The sequence below is a fragment of the Ctenopharyngodon idella genome, chromosome 2, assembly GCF_019924925.1.
Source record: "Ctenopharyngodon idella isolate HZGC_01 chromosome 2, HZGC01, whole genome shotgun sequence".
Taxonomy (NCBI): Eukaryota; Metazoa; Chordata; class Actinopteri; order Cypriniformes; family Xenocyprididae; genus Ctenopharyngodon; species Ctenopharyngodon idella.
In genome coordinates this window covers 24,982,129-25,003,556 of record NC_067221.1, presented here as the reverse complement: position 1 = coordinate 25,003,556, position 21,428 = coordinate 24,982,129, and the positions used below count along the sequence as shown (strand labels likewise).

Sequence of the window (21,428 nt, the reverse complement as noted above, 5' to 3'; positions counted from 1 at the left end):
TAAAAATATATGAACATCTTAAAATATATGCTTAAACCATGTTTACCTTATAGGCAAAATTCCATACATTTGATTTGTTTAAAAAAAAAAATACTATTTGGCCAGTGGAAAAGAATTAGAATAACTCTTCACTTAAAACATTCTGAACAGTATTTTATATGATTTATTTTTTTCTGAAACAAGACAATGAGAGTGAATGATATTTAGCAATGTAATGTGACGGCATTTATTGTCATATTTTCCTAATGTCTTGTACCGTTAAACACGTGGATGGGAATAAACATGGAAATGATATGCAGATGACGTAATGCATAGTAAAACTAGGCATTGTAAGCTCCATATATGGTGATTTCGGGGAGGAGACGGGGTGGAGATGCATGTACGCACAATCTTCCACTGACTGGGTTTTATAAATGGAATTTTGCACAGGTTCTGGCGTACGCATGGTTTAATAAATCTACGGAAAATCTGGCTTTTATGCGTACGCACACTTTTAGGATGAAATCTACGGAAAGTTTTATACATGAGGCCCCAGGTCTTATGAAGTGCATACTGTATATTGCTAGAAACTTGGGATTTCATCATTTCACTTTCTTAAAGCTCATTCTTTCCTCACTTCCTTTCTTTCTGCAACTCGTGTGAATGTGTGTGTGTGTTTGTGTTAGATTTTAGTATATGTGTTAGAATAATCGGTAACACTTTAGTGTAGGGAACATATATAAACTATTAACTACAACTTTTCCCTCAATAAACTCCTAATTTACTGCTTATTAATAGTAAGTTAGTTATTAAGTTTAGGTATTGGGTAGGATTAAGAATGTAGAATAATATCATGCAGGATAAGGCATTAATATGTGCTTACTAAGTACTAATAAATAGCCAATATTCTAGTAATATGTATGCTAATAAGCAACTAGTTAAAAGACCCTAAAATAAAGTGTTACCGAATAATCAATAAAAGTGTCATTTATATTTTTAAAGAGAAGTGTCTTGTGTTATGTGCTTACGAATTAATGTCTTAAACTGACGATCTATGTTACCTTGCTAATAAATAATGTTTTCACTATAGTTTGGATATTCATATCCGCTACATAGCTGATAGTTACAGTCCGTTTAAATGAACGCTGGACGATTCATTTGCTTGGTCGTAAAATAAGTGACTCTTTTAAAATTCCCTGTAAATTACTTAATAATTCCCTTTTAGCTAAACTGACCCGTGTCCCTTAAATCTTTTGGTGGAGAATTTGGGTAGTTTAATCTAAACTGTAAGCATATACCAAGTCATTTATCTTTTCGTTTTGCTGATGACAGATCACAACCGCTCAGTCTCTGTGTGTGATATCAGCGCGTGCAGCACGGCTCGTTTGAATAAATGCAGAGCTGTAACCCGAGTCGACCTCCCTATCTTTACACTTCAGTCTGCAGTAAATTAATTTAAGATCCGAGATCTCACACTAGACGAGAAGGTTAGAATTGAGCGTGTTCCTCAATATCTAGAATGCCTTGTTTATAGCTAAACTGACGTCTGCGTGTTCCAGCTTCACTCAAATAGCCAATCTGTGTGTAGTATATCAGTCAGAGAGCTGAATGAAATTAAAGTGCAGTAATTAAAATCAGGCGTGCCGTTGACACGGGGGACAGGGGGGTCAGGACCCCCGCACTTTTGATAAGGGCTGCTTCAATCAGTCACACTATATCATATTTTAGCTTAGGATATTTTCTTTCAAATGAGACCATTTTCACGTTTCTGTGAGCTTTCGTTTGTAAATAATCAACTGTTTTGTCGCGGATGTGAATAGGAAATGCGCTCTCAAACGGAGAAACACGCGATGTCCAAACAATCGATCAAAGCGTGCTAACGTTTTAGGACAGGTCGATGGTATATAAATCATGCCCGAACGTTAGCGTTTGTCAATCAAGGCAAACCGTCCATTCAGAAACCGAGAAATTTGACACTTTAAGGTAAGGAGGCTGATCTCTCAGGTTGACGAGCGAGCTGGCTTGACTGAAGTTTTTGTGAGGATATAGTTTATGGACTGTTTTGATTTCGGTAATTACATCTAGAAAGGTAAAAGCATTGATGGCATCTATAAAAGAGATATCTGAAAGCAAACCGAAAGTGATTATTGCCTCGACCAGCGACGCAGTGGGGAGGACGCACGAGAGGAGACCTGCGCGTTTAATTGGTATGTGCATACTGTAATACTGCATTATCAGTGGCGTGCACTTTGATCGCGAAAGTGAAAGTGCCCTTCTCACATGTTGCCGGTACTCTGAACGCCCACACCGAAACGCAGAATCATCAGTCTATTAATTAATTGTATACGTCGCGCGTTCAGAGCTTTTATAAGCTGTACGAACTGAACGGATCAATTGTCTCGCAATATGACTGTGACTGAAGCCCAATTGTTTAATTTTGCATGAGGGGCGCGCGAATCACCGTAGGCGCGTTCACCAGCGCGCTCCAAAAGTGTTAAAATTTGCACGAGCCGTTCCTATGCGACGCTGATAATAAAATGTGCGACCCATTTGAATTCTATTGAGGATAGTAAAACGCTACGGACAAAGTCAAACATGATCTGAAACAGCCACTAAAATGACTGATGAAAAGAGAAAACATAATCCTGCAAGCTTTTAAACTCATGAAGACCACATTTACTAGAATTTACCACGTTCAATTGTATTTATTGTGGCAAATTTTGACTAGTTGTAGAATTTATAATAGATAATCTGTTAAGGGAATAGATTTTTCACTAAAGATTTATATTACAACTGTGGCATGTTGTAGCTATAGTTTCTAACTGTGTTGCTATTTCTCATAACAAATGCTATAAAAAGGAAGAAAGAAAAATGGTCTTACCTGTAATTATATCCTTATTGTAACAAATGCTATAGTTAACAATTACAAGAACTATGTTATTTTAAGGCCAAGTACAAGTTAGAAAGAGCTTTAAAATATGGACCTTCTTGAATTTTTGACTAGAACTTTTAACTAATTGGTTTTGTTTAAGAATGTATGAATATGAATATTTGATTACTGTACTGCATTTTCTATTTTTCTATTACATTTACATTTGCATAATAAATCATCTGCTAGCTACAGCCATGGGAGGTCTCTGACTAAATACTGATACCTAGTGGTCAAAAGCAATAGCAAAAGTAATAGGTTATTATTGTTATAGCTAGGTTGACTTGTATGTTTGGTGCTGTAGGGGCCCCAACCTCATATTCTTTCATAGGGCCCAAAATTGCTAGTGGCGCCCCTGAGGAGTGGTGTCTCTTATTTAGCCTACACGGTGTTGAAATGCGCCGACATTTCATGTAATAGCCTATGCTCAACTGTACGTGCATGTGTTATTTATACAGTGCTGAAATCTGCCGACATTTCATGTAGCATGCTTAACTGTATGCAAACTGTGTATCTGATGTAATTCACGTGTTTGTCCACTAGTGTTTGTTTGATCGCCATAGTTACGATCGTGGCACGGAAGTCTTAACCAACGCTTCTGGGTGAACTCTGAACTGTGCATGCACAGTGTATCAATGCGAAGCAGTTTTGTTTACATTGAAGTTAATATGCTAAAGCCTTTAGCACCAAAGCTAAGCTATTTAACCTCATTGGTTGAATAGTGTCTGTTTGAGCAACTCTAATGTGATTTAGCCATTTAAACTCCCGCTAGTGCATGCTTCTCTTCGGGACATTTTTATGAATGAACACTGCTCACTGTCAGTTGTGAGCTGACGTGCATGCTCCACTCCCAGCAAACAACACATAAACCGCGTGTATCCCCACTCGCTTTATAGTGTAGCACAGGGGGAAACGCGATTCAAACTGCTGTTCACTATTGATTTGTTCTAAACGTGTGATTTTTGAAACACGATATGTGTGTGAGGTGGCGAGTCCTCAGATCGATATCACAATATCCACCTCCTCAGAGCTGGACATGTGAAATACCGGTGCCTCAATCCGGGGGAAGAAACCGCAGAGCGTGCTTCCACCTGGGAGACGGCACTGAACCTGGCAGGTAAGGGCAGAGAAAGGGCAGTGCCCGTCTCTAATCCCTCTGTCAGATCCAATTGTGAACCCTACGAATGGAGCCTCCGCTCTGCCTCAGCAGAGGCGGGACCCGATCCGCGGGGAACACAGGAACACAGTGTTCTGAGAGTGAGTTTTTTACAGTGCGCACAGACAGCTCCCTCAAGAGCTGCCTGGGCATGCTCAACTCCCATTCAACTGCTGTTTTTCGCCATAATACGTGTCTTTTTTATATATAAATATATGGATTGGTGGATTGGTGGATACTCTTGTCCTCAGACGAAGAGATTGTGACTTGTTTATGTAATAAGACAAACAACACCAAATAAGACACACGATAACACAGAGCGCTTGCTGAAGACAACAGAAGCTAGCGTTCTTTGTTCTGGGTATGCTTTATAGTTTCCTGGTCCGTGACGTCACCCGCCTCTGAACTTCTTCTTCAACTTCTTCGTTTGCACATCACTGCCTGTATATGTGTTTGGATGCTTTAGATGCAAAACAAAATTGTAAGAAACGTTTCAGATTACAATGATGTTTTAGTTGACTGATGTTATGATTACTGACTTTATATATTTGAATGTGTTAAGTGTTTTTTCAACCTGGCCCGCGATAGACGACGTCATTACGTCATCGCGAATGACGTCATTACATCGGAGCGTAAAAGAACTGTTGAAACGTTTTTTTCAACCGGTTTATTGAAACGAACTGTCCGAAAGAACCGGTTCGCGGAAAAGAACCGAACTTCCCGTAACTATTGCCTTGATCCTCAACATGACCGCGGACACTGCCTCCTAGTGGTCTGCATGCACGTCGACGCGGACAACGACGCAGAAGTATAAATGAAAACAGACGCATAGCCTACGGCGCAGAGGCTCCGGCGTAGGTCCAACACAGAAATATAAATTGGCCTTTATGCGCTGCTCCTGCTGCCAGTGTGAATGCACTCATTGATTAACATGCACGCCGAAAAAAACCCGCGCTGCTTACGCTTGCAGTGTGAAACCAGCGTTACGCGACGCTCCTGCTTGACGCTTGTGTGCTGCTCCTGCTGCCGGTGTGAATGCACTCATTGATTAACATGCACGCCGAAAAAAAAACGCGCTGCTTACGCGCTGCTTACGTGCTGCTTACGCTTGCAGTGTGAAACCAGCGTTATTATTCATGTTCATCGGTTCTGCTCAACAGAATAAAAGTCCCTCGCTCTACAGCTGTATGGATTCTTAACGCGTTTATTCTGCATTTCATCTCTTTCTCATAAATATTAATTTACTTTGCAGCTGCACACAACTACCCCCAGTCTACAACTTTGGCACAATGGCTGTTTTATTTAACTGACCAACTATAAAAATCTAACGAAGCTGCTCGACGCACTGAGCAGCATGGAGCGAATGTACAATACATTGAAGTAAAGTGCAAATCAGTAGCCTATCGATTTAAGTGTAAATATGCAGCAGTCATAACTTTTGTTTTAGACAACACCCTGAGTTTTGGACATGAGATGAATTTGAAATATGACAGATATGAAAAGATATTACATGTTATTAGTTCCTCAAAGCGGTTCCATTAGTTCAGAGATGGACTTTATTGAAATGCGAATTGGATGTCATGATTTGATGACGGAGGTGAACTGGTTTTAGATGCCAATTTGAAATATCACACATTTAAAAAAAAAAAGTGAAATAAATAAATAAATAAAGGGATAATGTTAAATAAATATAGTGTTACATATAGCCATTATAGTGCTCTCTTAGTTATAAGACGATATCCTGAAATAACACTAAAAATAAAGAGACGAAGAGTATTTTTTATAGCCTATTTATTGCCATCTGTCGGTGTCAGAAATTAACTTTAAGGGGTAATTGATTTTCAGGGGATTTTTTTTTTTTTTTTTACCTTTATATAGGTTTTTTCCCTAATCTTATTAGATATGTAGGTATGCCATCTTTAATGTTAAGTTCTTAAATTTAGTCAATTAAATTAGAATAATATGACGCTATAGGTTGTTACCAATTAAATCAGTATCAACCAAAGGCTTGTAGAGGTGTCAAAGAAGCAGCATCTGAAGTTGCTTTTAGATCTATGAGATGTTAGACAGTGTTGCTCAGAGAGGGCAGTAAATGTGTAGCAATTACAATTGCATAATGTAATGAGATTAATGTTTTAAACAACTTTTTGAATACAGAAATATTAAATGAATGACAAAATGAAACGATATGTCGGTTATGAAATTAATGTCACCAGTAGGTGGCGGCAAGTCATTGTGTTAATGAATGAGTCATTTATTCAACCGATTCGTTCAAAACACTGATTCATTAGGAATAAATATCAAGTGGATCTCTATAATCTTTTGGGCCATTGAATCATTCGGTCAACTGATTTTTCAAAGGCTCACTCAAAACACTGCTCTGTGAGCTACGAATTAGTTGCACAACGGTTCTGATTTGCATTGGAAGTTTAGTTGGCAGAGAAAATAAAACACTGTTTTGTGTGACATTCATTAATTCTCAATTTTTTTTTTGTTTTTTCTTTGTTTTCTTTTTAAAAATGAAAAACGAAAAAAAAAAAAAAAAAGTGTGGTTTTCTCATTTTTGTGATTTCAATATTAAATCAAAAAACGAATGAACGGAAGATACCCTGATTGAATAAGTCTTGAATTTTTAAAATTTAAGTAAACTTATTCCACCAAAATTTTTCCTATTACCAGAATCTTTTTAGACTTGTACTTGCTCATTATTTTATTGCATTGTATTCTCCTAATCTTCTTTCTTTCTGTTGTGGTTATACACTTAACCACTCTATTTTATTTATTCATTTACCTCTTTATTTAATTTCCTTTTTCTTATTTTATTATTATTACTTTTCTTCATTTTTCTTACCTTTTCCCATCATCCTTGTATTCCAGCTTGGGAGCGACACACCTGAACCTCAATAGGAGACACCACTATCTCACTACAAGTTTCAAATAAATCAGAGACAATCCTCTTTTAACAAAAGTTTTATTTTTGTGTGTTCAGTCGCTATCAACTATCAATTCTATACTCATAGTTAGACATAAAGGCTTCAGAGCCATTTGTGGATCTGGTCTCCTTCCTTTCTTTCCCTTTTCTCAAGTCTTTCCTGTTCTATCCTCCTTTATTCCATCTTATTCTTCACATTTGTAGGGACCAAGCCTGAAAGAACCATCAATCGATTCTAAAAGAAAGACATAATCTTCCAAAGTAACAAATCATTAGGTATTTGATTTTTAATAAAACCCTCTTATGTTCTCCATACTCTCCCTGCATTTGTAAACACAATTTAAATTTTGACATTTCATCCAAGATCAATTAACAGAGACAAGTGTTGAGCAACCGTCGCCTTCACAGCATCCCTGGTGTCACGATCACCAGTGAGAGTGCCCGTGATTGCCACCAGAGGGCACTTCATCTCGGACCATTGCCACATCATCTCAGACTACATTTCCCATTATTCACTGCCTGGATTCATTATCCCTGAACTCATTCACCTGTGTCTCATTAGCCTGTTTACCTGTTTACTGTTTACTGGTGTGTTTGGGCCGTACACTGCTCCTCAGTTGATGAATCCGCTACAGAGCCCGCTCCAGTCCATGAATATGCTCCAGAAACATCTCCAGTTTATGAATCCGCTCTAGAAACCACTTCAGTCCGCGAATCCACACCAGAGAGGTCGTTCTAGTCAGAGCCTTGGAGGGTGTTCCTGAGCTCCCGGCCTGTCCTGTTATGGCCCTAGTGGCTATCCTGAACTTCATATTTCAGCTTCACCTGATCAGCCATGTTGGTTTCCAGAGTTGCCAGATCTGCTGTGGTGTCATCTGCTCCTCTGTGGGGGTCTTCAAACCCATCTGCACTGCCGTGGTGGTCATCTGCTCCACCGTGGGGGTCTTCAAACCTGTCTGCACTGCCGTGGTGGTCGTCTGCTCCGCCGTGGGCATCTTCAAGCCTATCTGCACTGCTGTGGTGGTCATCTGCTCCGCCGTAGGGGTCTTCAAGCCCGTCTGCACTGCTGTGGTGGTCTTCAAGCCCGTCTGCACTGCTGTGGTGGTCATCCACTCTGCCCTGGCCGCCTGCTCGGCCTGCTCTGCCCTGGCCGCCTGCTCAGCCCACTGTGCCCTGGCCGCCTGCTCAGCCCGCTCCACTCTGGCCATCTGTTCTGCCTAAGTTTTCATGCCCTCTTCCTCTTCATGGACCCGTCCCATAGATGGTCTGCTCACATGCTTTAACCTCGCGCACGAGCAGAACCGTTTCCTCACTATAGACGCGTTCAGTTTTTCCGCTTGTAGATTCCGCCTTGTAAATAGCAAATTCGCCATGGCGCGAGCGCAACTGGCTTTTAAAAGGAATGGGAGACTCTGATTGACTCACGTTACACCCAAAACACACCCATTACTCATTAAAAGAATAGGGACAACCCAGTTAGACCATTTTTCCCATCACTAAACTAACAAAAGTGGATTCGGACACGACCTAAGTGCACTTGCGCCATGCTGTAGTGAACAGCACATTCCAGGGCCCAGTTTATGGCCAGGCCCCTCTCTGTCCATAACAGCGGGCAAAGGTTTGCTACATTTTGATTGGATCTTGGTGGACTAACACAAACAAACTGTCCAACGCCATCAGATAAAGATGTAAGGACCTCTTAGAGGGCAAGAAGAAGACCTCTTGTACCAAGCCTGGGAAGGACAGGACTTCTCATTGGTCCACATGCAGTTTCTGCCCTTCACCCATCTAGAGACTACTTCCTAAGGTTGGCCAGAGACTGCCATAAAAATTCCTCTGGACCTCAGCAGCAATGGGTGAAACATAGAGAGATCACAAAGATCCATCCAAAGCCATTCAAAACTATGTTTGAAAACCTTAGAACTGATGCAGACTACACACATCCATTTCATACTTATTCACAGAAATAAGTATTCTCAGTGATAGCTATTTGTAGTGCAACATCTGACACAAATTCAGTTGTTAATGTACAATTGAATGAATGCATGACAGTTCAATCTTCTTCCATTATGTTTAGTCTCTATTTGTTTAGAATATTGCCAAAGGTATTCTGGTGGTGGTTTGGAACGTGAGAAATGCATTGGTAAACTTTAAAGACACTGTAAAGACTTCCAACTTTGTGCTTTATGCAAATGAGTTCCACAGGGGAAAGAAGGGTGGGCCACACTTTGTGTGTCCCCTCTGATGCCAGCAGCCAATCACAGCACTCGAATGGAGAAGCGCCAAATTGCAATCTCCTCCTCATCAGAAAGAGATAAAGGTACCCTTTCAACAGACATTCCTTGTTCTGAGTCTGTCCTGCACGGGGATAGACATTAACAGATACACCGTTCTGAGTCTGCCCTTCAAAGGGGAAAGACATAACAGATATACCGTTCTGGGTCTCAGCTCTGTAAGGGGTGAGACATTAACAGATATATCGTTCTGGGTCTCAACTCTGTAAGGAGTGAGACATTAACAGATATGTCGTTCTGAGTTCCAGTTTGCGAAGCTGAGACACTAACAGATACAACACTGTTCTGAGCCTCTGGTCCATCCAGAGAGACAACAACAGGTCCCACGATCTGAGTCTACAGCTTGTGAGGCAGCAACAGAGACGACCATATTCTGAGCCTCCTGCCTGTGAGGAAAGTGACATTAACAAACACTACGTTCAGAGTTTCCGTCCAGTGAGACAGTAACGACATTTGCAACAAGGTTAAGTTCAGGAGAGCAAACCTTGCTTCCAAGGTACCTTTGTCTGCATTTTCCAGATTGTTAAGGACCTTCTGCACCTACGCCAGGGCCTCATTTGCGTGTTCCAGATTTTAGGACCCTTTGGTGCTCCGGGAGATCAGCATCCCACAGAGCTTCGTGTTCAAGACTGTTGAAACAGATTCTGGCTCCTCTCACCACTGCATTGTCACCCAGCACAACCAGTAGAAAACGTCACCGTCATCGGACTCAAACAAGTGGAACGTAACCAGACCTCTTTCCAGAGACCTTGGCATTGTTGTATTTAGCAGTATATAATTTCCTAATTCCCATTAGATGTAATATAGCTGATGTTAGTTAATAACAAATAATCTTTTGTTTATTTGTTTAGTGCATAATAAGGTTCTCCACCTTATTATTTTCAGAGAAACAGTTTATCTTTCCATAAGATAACGTAACTCTTCCATAGCCACACTCAACTTAATCACTTGTATTCTATGTATCTTATGCACTTTATTTTATTCCTTTTTCAATCATGGTATTCATTTAGTCGTTGTGTTAGTTATTCTTGTTTATCTTTTTGTTAATAAAATGTATTTTATTACACTTGTGTCTTCCTTGTGCTAATAATAAAGAAGAGGCTCTACAAGTTAGCAATCTCACCAATCTTTCAGATAAATCAGCTGACCACTTTACATTAATTCTAAATGAATGAAAGCCCCTGTTGGGAGTGTTCTCATACTGCCAAGGTGAAAGTCCTTGACTGGTGCCCTGAACTAGGAAAAGAGGGGGAAGTGGTCATCTGATGTACTCATAACCACACCTTAAGAGACGTGTGATCCAAAAATTACAACGTCAGCGGTGACATGAGTACCAATCCCTATTTTACTTCACATCCTTGGATGGGCGAAAGTAAAATCACTACAATGCGCTTTTGATCATGCAAAATAGGGCCTAGAGAGTGTGGCTCCAATGCCAATGACAGCTACCACACCGACCGCTGTGAAAAGTCATGAGACCAGCCACACTTCTCAAGAAACTCACAAGAAGGAAACAACTGGAAACCTGGTAACACTTTATTTTAGGGTCTTTTAACTAATTGCTTATTAGCTTGCATATTACTAGAATATTGGCTGTTTATTAGTACTTATTAAGCACATATTAATGCCTTATTCTGCATGACCTTATTCTACATTCTTACTCCTACCCAATACCTAAACTTAACAACTACCTTACTAACTATTAATAAGCAGTAAATTAAGAGTTTATTGAGGGAAAAGCCGTAGTTAATAGTTCATATGTGTTCCCTATACTAAAGTGTTACCCTGGAAACCAAACTGGACATCCAAAGGCCATCAACCAACGTATTTAAAAGTAATCTATGTGGGTAATCGACAACAAAACACATCTTGGCACCACTCAGTTAAGCACAGCACTGAGTACGCCCAAGAACAGGACAGTTTTACCTCAGAAGACATGGAACTAATGAGGCAACTGAAAAGGTACATTGAAAAGAAGGTAAACATGGATGACCACAAAGATGAGTCATGCTTGTTATGACTAGTGATGGAACGGAAGGCCAATGATCATCTGGTACACCTTCCTAATGGAGATGACGACCACCTGTTCTACAACAACACAGAACAAAGGGGTATCGCACAACCAACCCCCGACGAAAACCCAGAAGTACAAGAAAACACCATCATGGTTACCCATCACTCATTAAGAAACCACCAAATGAGCTCCAAACTCGAGAACAATGCTTGTGCAACAGTAACCACATCAAGCACAGAAGGTCAGAAAGTCTGTCAGGACCAGAAGGCACCATAAGAGGAATGCAAAGTAGGAGACGACTACAGCACTACAGCTCCACGCAGCCATGCCAAACTACTTCCCATTTTCTGAACTTCCTGCCTTACTGGACTGACTCTCATCAGATCATGGACGATCCCTTGTTCCAAGTCAAAGATGCAAAGAGCCAATTTTCATCTAAGCCCATCAAAACCAAACCAAGAAACACATGGGTCAAGCCTTCAAGAAAAGGGGTAAGCAAAACAGACTGAAACAGATCTGACCACACATACGCTACACTACACCACTAACATACTCACTAACACACAGAAGTTAACCACATCTACCATGGGAAACATCCAGCAAATGTTGTTCTTCCCATAGGTAGAAACAAGTTTCAAAGATAGCTTAATATAGACGTGCCTATACTCAACATAAGGAACATGTAACTACCCACACAATAGGTAGAATACCTCTCGTTAAGTTATGGTACATGACACCTTAGCTGCGCAACAGTAGTTGTAAGCTATACCAGTAGACACTCAGCTGCTTTGTTTTGTTGTACCTCTTCATATCCTTTCCTTCTTTTATTAGGCAAAATGCCTGTCTACCCCATAAGGGTAAAGGTCTTGATATTAGGATTGACGCACCACACCTAATGTCCGTAAGCCACCTTAAAATCAAATGTGAGCCAGAGAGCTCCATGCATGATGGGTCACATCATTTTTACCACAAATGATGTCACCAGAAAATGAATATGGGGAATATGTAGGATTTGAAGGCGAACCACACAAATGAATCTTCTAGATGATTCCTTCAAACATAATTCTATGCAAAATCTCAACACTCCGGACTCCAAATCAACAATATAGGACCATAAATGGAGTGGGCTAACTAACGAACCCCCCAGCTAAGTACTTTATGGCCTTGCAAGCTTGTAAAAGATGAGCCTAGCTAAGGAAGAAGATTTCAATCTTAAGCAGCTTGTAAAAGACGGATTAGTTTGAAGAGGGCACAGCTCGAACCCCACCAAGATAATGCCAGAGGTTGTTTGATCTCCGAATCTTAGATACAGGAAAACCAACAGAGACTGTTTTTTTTTTTTTTTACATATAAACTGCAAAAAAAAAATCATCCCAAAACAATTCTAAACGGACGTTCAACTGCATAATTATAGCATGTCTACAACCTATATAGGTTACCATAATTCTTAGATCATTCACAATTCATGTAATTGTTATAACTGTTGAATGGTTGATTAAAAGTGTACCTTGTTTTGTATGAGTATAAATCTCTGTTCATAACTCAAATTTTGGCTTGAATGAAATCTGTGTACAATGTATCATATTATTTTTAGAGAAATCAAAAACTGTACTCTCTGTAATCTCTGCTAAGAGCAGGAAAGTTAAGAGACCAGGTGATAACATGTAAATTATGGTGAGAGGAGGAGAAAAGCCACCTCTGAAGCAAAGACGATACCTAATTGGTCAGAACTCCCCAAAGAGGTTGGACAAACACTTCAGTTTAAAACTTCAAAACATGAACAAAGAATCAGACAAGATGACGATGACGAGACAATGACGAGCAGACCACAAGAAGTTAAAGATCAGATGAAAATGGGTTTACAGTTTCATTCAAGCCATCAACTATTCTTTTCTCACTTACTTTTCTTTCTTTTACTTAGTTTCCTTTCTTTTCCGTGAGAGTCACGTGTTCTAAGTTAAGTTCTGCGGCAAAGTTTAAACAACGACTCTACAATTTTGCACACCTCAAAACTTCAAACTTCAGCTATGAGGGAGACTCCATTCATCCGCCAGCACACCAGAACGTGACTGGCTTCCCACGGCATCAATACAACGAACCTGGGAAACACCCTTCTCTAAGACAAAGACGCTGAACAAACGACACAAATGACAAACGCAAGTATACAGACCCCGCCTCCCAGGTGAAAAAAAGTATATAATGTACTTCTATAATGTACTTAAAGTGCTCTTTTGCACACTAATTGTGTACTTAATATACTAAAAATTCTTTTTTAGTACTTCTTAAGATAATCTTAAGAACATCTAAGTGTACTCAACTGTGCTATTTTGAGACACCATGAAATATGAACTAAAATGTGCTTTTAATATACTATCTCTGTATTTAAAAAATGTATTTAGTTACCACTTATAGTATACTTGAACCCATAGTGTACTATTAAAAAAAAAAAAAAAAGCAAACCCAGCCCAGGTGAGAAAAAGTAACACAAAAGTAATGTAACACATAACTTTTCATAAAAACTAATGCAATTAGTTACTTTTTTAGGGAGTAAAGCAATATTGTATCGAATTACTTTTAAAAGTAACTGTTTATAACTGAATTAACAAAACATTTATAAAATGTTAGCATATCACTTATTAATCATTTATGAACGTATAGTCATGTTTTGTACGTAGTTCATTAACTAATAACTTATAAGTGACTTATAACTAGGCGTTATTATAAAGTGTTACCGATGATTTATATATATATATATATATATATATACATATATATATATATATATATATATATATATATATATATATACACTTTACACTTTGCAGCTGTTTCATAATGTTTAAGGGACTTAATTGGGTTGCTTTTTCACCTGTTGCTTTGGTGCAGGCTCTACTTCAGCCTATTTATTTTAAATGGCTATATATCTTTGTATAGTCAGAAGCTAACAGATTTTGCATGCAGGTTTCTGTCATTAATGGTAGTTAATAGTTAGCATGTGTTCCCCATACCAAAGTGTTACCAGTATGGCCTAAAATAAATCCATGCCAGCTAACCTCAAGGGCCAAGGCAATGGCAACAAGAAATTAATTTATTCCTTTCTTCCTAGATTGTCTTTAACAGGATGAAGAGTTCTGTAACCAGCCGTTATATAATCCAGAAGTCCGTAACTCACTCCGACACTTTTCCACAAACCTGTTTCAACTGCTGGCTGAGTGGGGGCAAGAACATATGCCTGTCATCCACCATAACTCAACTGAAGCCTACAGGGAACCCAGTTGCTGTCACACTGGTAAGCCATGCTATAAGCAGCCCTTTTTCTGAATTTTACACTGCAAGGTTTTAATAACTGAATCAATATAGCAAAGACAAGGTTTCTCTGTGGGAATGCAGCACTTTTCACTTTTTTATGCTAATGAAGCTGAGCTCACAGAGTACAGGTATAAATATAAATGAGCTCCAAGAATACAATATGCACTGCATGCAGCATTCTTTTACAAGCACACAGGCATGCAAACTGATTAAGAGGAATCTTACTGAGCTGTAGAGGAAGCCCTCCGCATTCATGCCGATGTAGAAACCTGCTTTGACTCCCTGAATGGCCACCACTCTTAAGCCGACGGGGATGAGGTTGAAAAGAGCTAGGAAAAAAAACAGCAGGACACAGTATGTAACAATAGGTTTGGCACTACTAGAACCACTCTAGAAACAGTGCTAAACTATGATCTAATCTAGCATTTCTGAAACTACAGTATCTAAAATCTTGATTGGGTTACTGTGTAATAGTGAAAGGGAAAAAATGCTTTATTGCCTTTCAAAATCTTATTGTAGTTTACTTTATTCACATTTTTTGTCTTAGTTTGTCTTAGTTCCCTTTCAAATGGGAACTCGCACTGCTTCCATAGACACTTTGGGGAATGTCTCCGACATAACAATCTCTGAAGTATATGTATCAAACGCAACAATGACACTGGCCTTCGACAGCCCTTGGTTACACACGACCAGCCAGAGGATACACACGCCCTGTGCGTTTTTTGTCTTGGTGAAAACCTTTTCGAGCACACAACACACACACTGGGAGAGTTTTTTCATGAAAAATCTCAGATCTGTGCCCCATGGATCAGGACCTGCTGTAGCTGAGGTCCAGCAGAGACTGAGATCCTGGGGCTCGCTGGTCGAGCTGGCGGATGATTTTGAGCGAGGTATGTCTCTTTCTCATTCCCCTGCTGCTGATGCGAGCGATCTGCTGGATGCTTATGTTCTGTCGCTTGAATCATCTGATTCAGCAGATAGCAGGATGTGGCTGTAGAGGGTGAAGACATGGTAATGGAGCTCTCTCAGCCTGCCTGCCACATACAGTGAACTGTTAAAGGTAATGGCCTGCGCGTCTGAGAGATTAGATCTTCCCTGGAAGAGTGAGAAGCCGCAGATCAAAATGCAGTGTGATGACTGATCAGGATTTGAATGTGCCCCGTTGCACTATAATTAAAAAAAAAAAAAAAAAACACCACAAGACCATCATATCTCATAGTCAGTGTCCGAAATGTCACCTCAAAAAAAGTAGGTGCAATGGCGCTGATTATTTTTATACTATTGCGAAGTGAGACGAATGAAGACCGCTTCTCTCACGTGTGCGTGCGTTGACACACTGGGCACTGCTGGAAAAGAGAATTTCTGGGCATTTCGCGGAAAGTCTATTCATAGTCGAGTGGTAGAGTGTTGGTCAAAAATGCCAGTGATATGGGTACAAATAAGCTCATGAACAAATACTTTTTTTATTATTATTATTAATGCAGACAGAGTCTCCTGCTGTGCTAAAACACATTGATTTATGTTACACCATAATGTTTTTTTTTTTTTTTTTTTTTTTTTGCTTACACATAGGCTATAAAATGACCATGCATTTCCATTTTATAAACAACAAATATTATCCAACATTATGACTGAATTTACATTTGCATAATTCTAATCGAAATATAAACAGTGAATGTGTAAAATAAAAAAAATAAATAAATAAAAACACGTTGTGGGGTTCACTATCCAAAAAAACACGGCTGTGATGATCCCAGGATCCCTGTGGGAATAATTGAGTTGAAAATGTTGTTCATGGCAACAAAGAACATGATTGTGAAGTTTGTACCATTTCATTTTGCTTGGAAGAAGCTGGCCTAGTAAAACAAAGTAGCAAAATCGTCTGATTCTTCAATCATTGAAATAATGAAATATTTAACAATGAAATGATAAATGATTTAATTCCTTCATTGTCTACACTATAATAATGTTATAGCCATATGTGGAGAATGTCTAGAATATAGCAGTTTAGTTCTTGTGCGACTTCTCTTTGTTTTTAGTAGTCAGCCTCAGTCATAGAGCTCTTTTATTTGCGATCAACCTCATTTTTATTCAACGAGGCATTCAGTTCAGGAACAACAGCTAAATCATTTGCTACAGTGTCTGCAAGAAAAAAATGACAAGAAATGACAGACAATGAATAACAAAGTTTAGAGAAGCGTTTCAAATCAATGAAAGTACATTTCAAATGTTTTAATTTGTGACAAATATTAAACTGGAGGCTAAAGTTTGTGACCAAACTATCATGTTGGTTTGAAATGCCTGAACCTCAAGCCAGGACTCGAACTCGGATTGCCTGAAGCACAGCTTGACTCTTGACTCTTTTATACTTCCATGCAAAGCATAATTCATGTAGCCTATTAGAAAACTATGTGAGAAACATGATGGGAGAAATGTGATGATGCAATAACAGCAACTCCAACAATAGAGGCAAGACCAATATTGGCTGCACGTGGTGTTTAATAAAATAAAAAAAAATAAAAAATAAAAAAACAGTCATACAACGCAAGGAATTTGCCTTTTTTCTCCTTTTTTCTTTTGTTTGCATTTAAAGGAGAAAATTAAAGTGGATAATATTGACAGATTGGAAAATTTCTTACTTCGACTTTTACAATATGCAGACTTCAAATGCTTCATCTACCATTTCTCTCAATGAAGACGAGAGTTTTCTAACCTAGCCAAACGGAAAAAGAAAGACTCTGCTACAGATACAGAAGATTTGTTGCCCACGGATGTGGAGTTTAGTGTCTTACAATCCATCAACAAGAAGTTGGATCTGCTTGAGTCTGTGCACTCACAGATAAAAGACATTAAATCCAGCTTGAATTTTGCATATGATCAAATTGAACAACTTCAAACAGAAAATAAATTATTACAGACTACTGTCGCAACACTTACCAAACAAGTTGAAACTCTGACCTTTGAAAATAGAAGAATCAATGAAACGCTACTCGAAATACAAACTAGGAGTATGCGAGATAATTGGTCTTTCCTGGGATCCCGGGAAATACTTCTTCCAGTGACCCAGAAGCACTCATGAGAAATTTTATGATCTCGAAGCTTAAACTTGTAAAAGAAACTGTTGACTCGATTTCCTTCCATCGTGTGCACAGGATTGGCAAATTTGCCAGCAAAGGTCCTCATCCCATAGCTGCCAAACTGGAGCACTTTAGGAAACAAAGAGATCATTAAAAGCAAAGGAAAAGAGCTTAAAGGTACAAACTTCAGGATTAATGATCAAAACCCAAGAGAAATCAACGAGCGCCGAAAGAAACTTTATCCAATTTTGAAACAACAAAGATTTAATAATAAACGCGCATACCTAAGTGTGGATAAACTATTCATAGATGGACAACTTTATCGTAATCCATCTGATACTCCATGGTTATAATAAGAGATATGTGTAGCCTTATTTATTAACACTTGAGTAATAATGTTGCCTATTTCAAAAGGAATTTTTTTTTTTTTTTTTTTTTAAATCTCAAGGCTATATATTGTTGCTGCTTACTGTTAGAGTTTGGTGTCTATGAGGAGATATAGTATATTAGAGTTTTATGGGGTTTTGTGTCTTTTGTGTTGTTTTGTTTTGTTGGTATATGTAAACGTTGCCATTTTGCTTAAGGAATTTTTATATATACAAATTTATTAAGAATTTGAATGTAAGCCAATTTAAATTAGCTTTAAAGATGATTGAATGTATGGTGATATAAAGTTAATTATGTAACATAAACACTTAATCTCATGGAATGTTCGGGGTTTTCGCACACAGGAGAAGAAACTGAAAATATTGAATTATTGGGACAAAGATAATGACACCCCTGATATTTCAGCATCCATATTATGGGAAACTTGGAAAGCGGTAACTGGGGGAAATTATTTCCTATTCGTTCCATAAGAAAAAACAAGAAAGTAATTTAGAATATAATTTAGAGGGAAAAAAACAAAAAAACAAACTTATATACAAAAAAAAACAGATCAATGGATCATGGGAACAAATACAAAAAATTAAATTTCAGATTGATTATATCACGTTAAAGAAAACTAAATTTATGATGCAACAACTTTTAGGTATAATGAATATGAATATAGTAATAAATCAGGTAAATATTTAGCCAGTCAACTTCAATATAAAAGAGAAAAATCAATTATAACTACTATTAATGATTCTATGGGAAAATGTACACAGTCTGCAGAAGAAATAAATAAGATTTTTCAAAAAATTTACCATAATTTATATTCTTCAATAAATGATCCAAAGTTAATAGATATCCAATTATTTTTAAATAAATTAGATCTTCCAAGTTTAACAAAAGAACAAGTTGATTATTTGGATGTGCCTTTAACATTATCTAAGTTGCATAACGCATTGATGAAAACACCAAATATTAAAGCACCAGACCCAGATGGGTTCCCCGCAGAGTTTATAAAACATTTTTGGAATACAATGGCTCCCTTGTTTTACAGAACGGTTACAGAAATAAAGACAAAAGGTAAGATTCCATCTCATATGAATACAACTTTAATAAGATTATTATTGAAACCTGATAAAGATCCAACTTTGCCTTCTAGTTATCGTCCATATCATTAATAAATACTGATATTAAAATCTTTTTTAAAGCTCTTGTATTTCGGTTGGAGTCATTCATTCATAAAGATCAAACTGGATTCATTAAAGGTCATCATTATTCAAGTAATTTAAGAAGACTTCTCAATATAATAATTGATATATCACAGCGTAACCAAACACAGGCAATAATTTTATCCTTAGACGCAGAAAAAGCTTTTAATAAAGTTAATTGGAGATTTCTTATTGCGGTCCTTGAGAAATTCGGGTTTGGGAAAGACTATTTATAATGAACCCAAGGCATCAGTTATAACTAATGGAATCTTATCACATAGTTTTTCATTTACAGGGGGGCTTAAATGCTCCAATAAATTGTATGTATGTATTGTTGTATTGTTGTATCAATGTATTATTTGGCAAATCAGTTACAATTTCATTCTATTAAGTGGATGCATATTAATTCAGATTATGATGCATGGATTGATTTGGAACAATATGATTGTAATAATATTAAATTAAGTGACTTACCATTTATCAGAACATTGATTAAAAAAACATAATTGTTTAAAAACATTTATGTTTACATACATTTCTTCAACTCTTAAAACTTGGTGGAAAATTAAAAAACAAATAACTAATAAATAACTAAGTCTACAATGGATCCTTGTATGCATTCTCCAATTTGGTATAATCCAAATTTTTATTTGAAAAACAAAAAAACAACAACAAAAAAAAAAATGGTATAACTCATCTTCATCATCTATTTTCCGATAATAAGTTTATTTTCTTTAAAGATTTAACATCCAAATATGCTATTCCTAAAGGAGAATTTATTTATTATTTACATATAAAAGAGGTAATTACGGAAAAAAGTAAATATTAATTATAATACGCTTCAACCTTTTGCATTTGTTACTCAGATCAAAATGCTCTCACCCTCAAAAAAATGCTATCTAAATTATATAAATTAATACTTAGCACAGATAATTTGTTGTATCTACCTACTGAAAAATGGGATTCAGATATATCATTTTCCTATGATCTTAATGTGTGGACACAAATTTGTAAAAATATGTTCTCTTTGATTAATTATTCTAACTTGCAACTTATTCAATATAAGATTTTGCACAGAGTACATATTACACAATTTAGAAAACATAACATGTTTTTTTCTAATTCACCCATCTGTGCCCAATGTAATCCCGGTAGTCTAGATAGTTACCTCCACTCCTTATGGTATTGTACTCCTGTTCAGAATTTTTGGTCGGGGGTAAATTGTGTACTGTACTTGGGATTGAAATACCATTGTCTCCTTCACTCTGTTTGTTAGGATTATTTTTGGAGACTGATGTTGCACCACATTATGTAAAATTAGTTTACTTTGCTCTAATTTTAGCTAAAAAATCTATTCTCCAGCATTGGAAAACAAAGCAGTCTTTAAATATCAACCATTGGTTAAATTTATTATTAGAACATATGGCAATTGAAAGGATGGCTCCTGTAGCAAGGAAAAGCATTAGATGTTATTCCAAAATGTGGTCCCCTTTTATTCTGGGTTTTTTTTTTTTTTTTTTTTTGGAGTGAAGCAGAGATTATCTCATATTGGAGTGATTTTTTTTTTCTCCTGTGTGTGTGAAAATAATACATGCATTTTTAATATAATGGGTACATAGAAGAATTTCTTTAAGGTATGATCTTATATATGGGTCAATTTATGTATCTTTGGTATTATTGTGAATTGTATTGAGTAACTAGCATCATGCTATTGTTGTTTGTGTTTGTTTTTGTTTTGTTTGTTTTTTTTGTTTGTATGTTTATTGTATTTTGTGCATTGACGTAAAATGTATTACAATAAAAAATAATAAAGTAGTTTAATTAAAAAAAAAAAAAAGGAAGAAGAAGAAGAAAAAAGAAAACTATGCTAGCACTCTTAACACACCCATGCAAATGTGTTGCATATATCAGTGTTTCCCAACCACTGTGCTGCGGCGCACTAGTGTGTCATGACAGGTTGTCAAGTGTGCCATTGGAAAATTCCAAAAAATAAATATATAAAATAAAATAAATGCTATACAGTTAAGAATATATCGTCACTGTGAGGCAGAAACGTCATATCTCTATATTTCATCATTTTTGTTTTATTTTATTTTTAATTATTTTTAATTTAATAATGCTATTGGTCACCCTTTACGCATGTATGTGGGTTTTACAA

The 21,428-nt window shown here is 37.4% G+C and overlaps 1 protein-coding gene across 7 annotated transcripts in view; it reads right to left on the bottom strand.

The window, feature by feature from the left end:
• fgf12a (fibroblast growth factor 12a) overlaps positions 1 to 21,428 on the bottom strand; it is a 202,770-nt gene that overhangs the window by 64,412 nt on the left and 116,930 nt on the right. For all 7 annotated transcript variants that reach the window (XM_051877764.1, XM_051877745.1, XM_051877726.1 and 4 more), the window contains one exon: positions 14,839 to 14,942. In XM_051877764.1, coding sequence (XP_051733724.1) covers positions 14,839 to 14,942 — 104 coding nt within the window. The remainder of the gene's footprint in view (positions 1 to 14,838; positions 14,943 to 21,428) is intronic.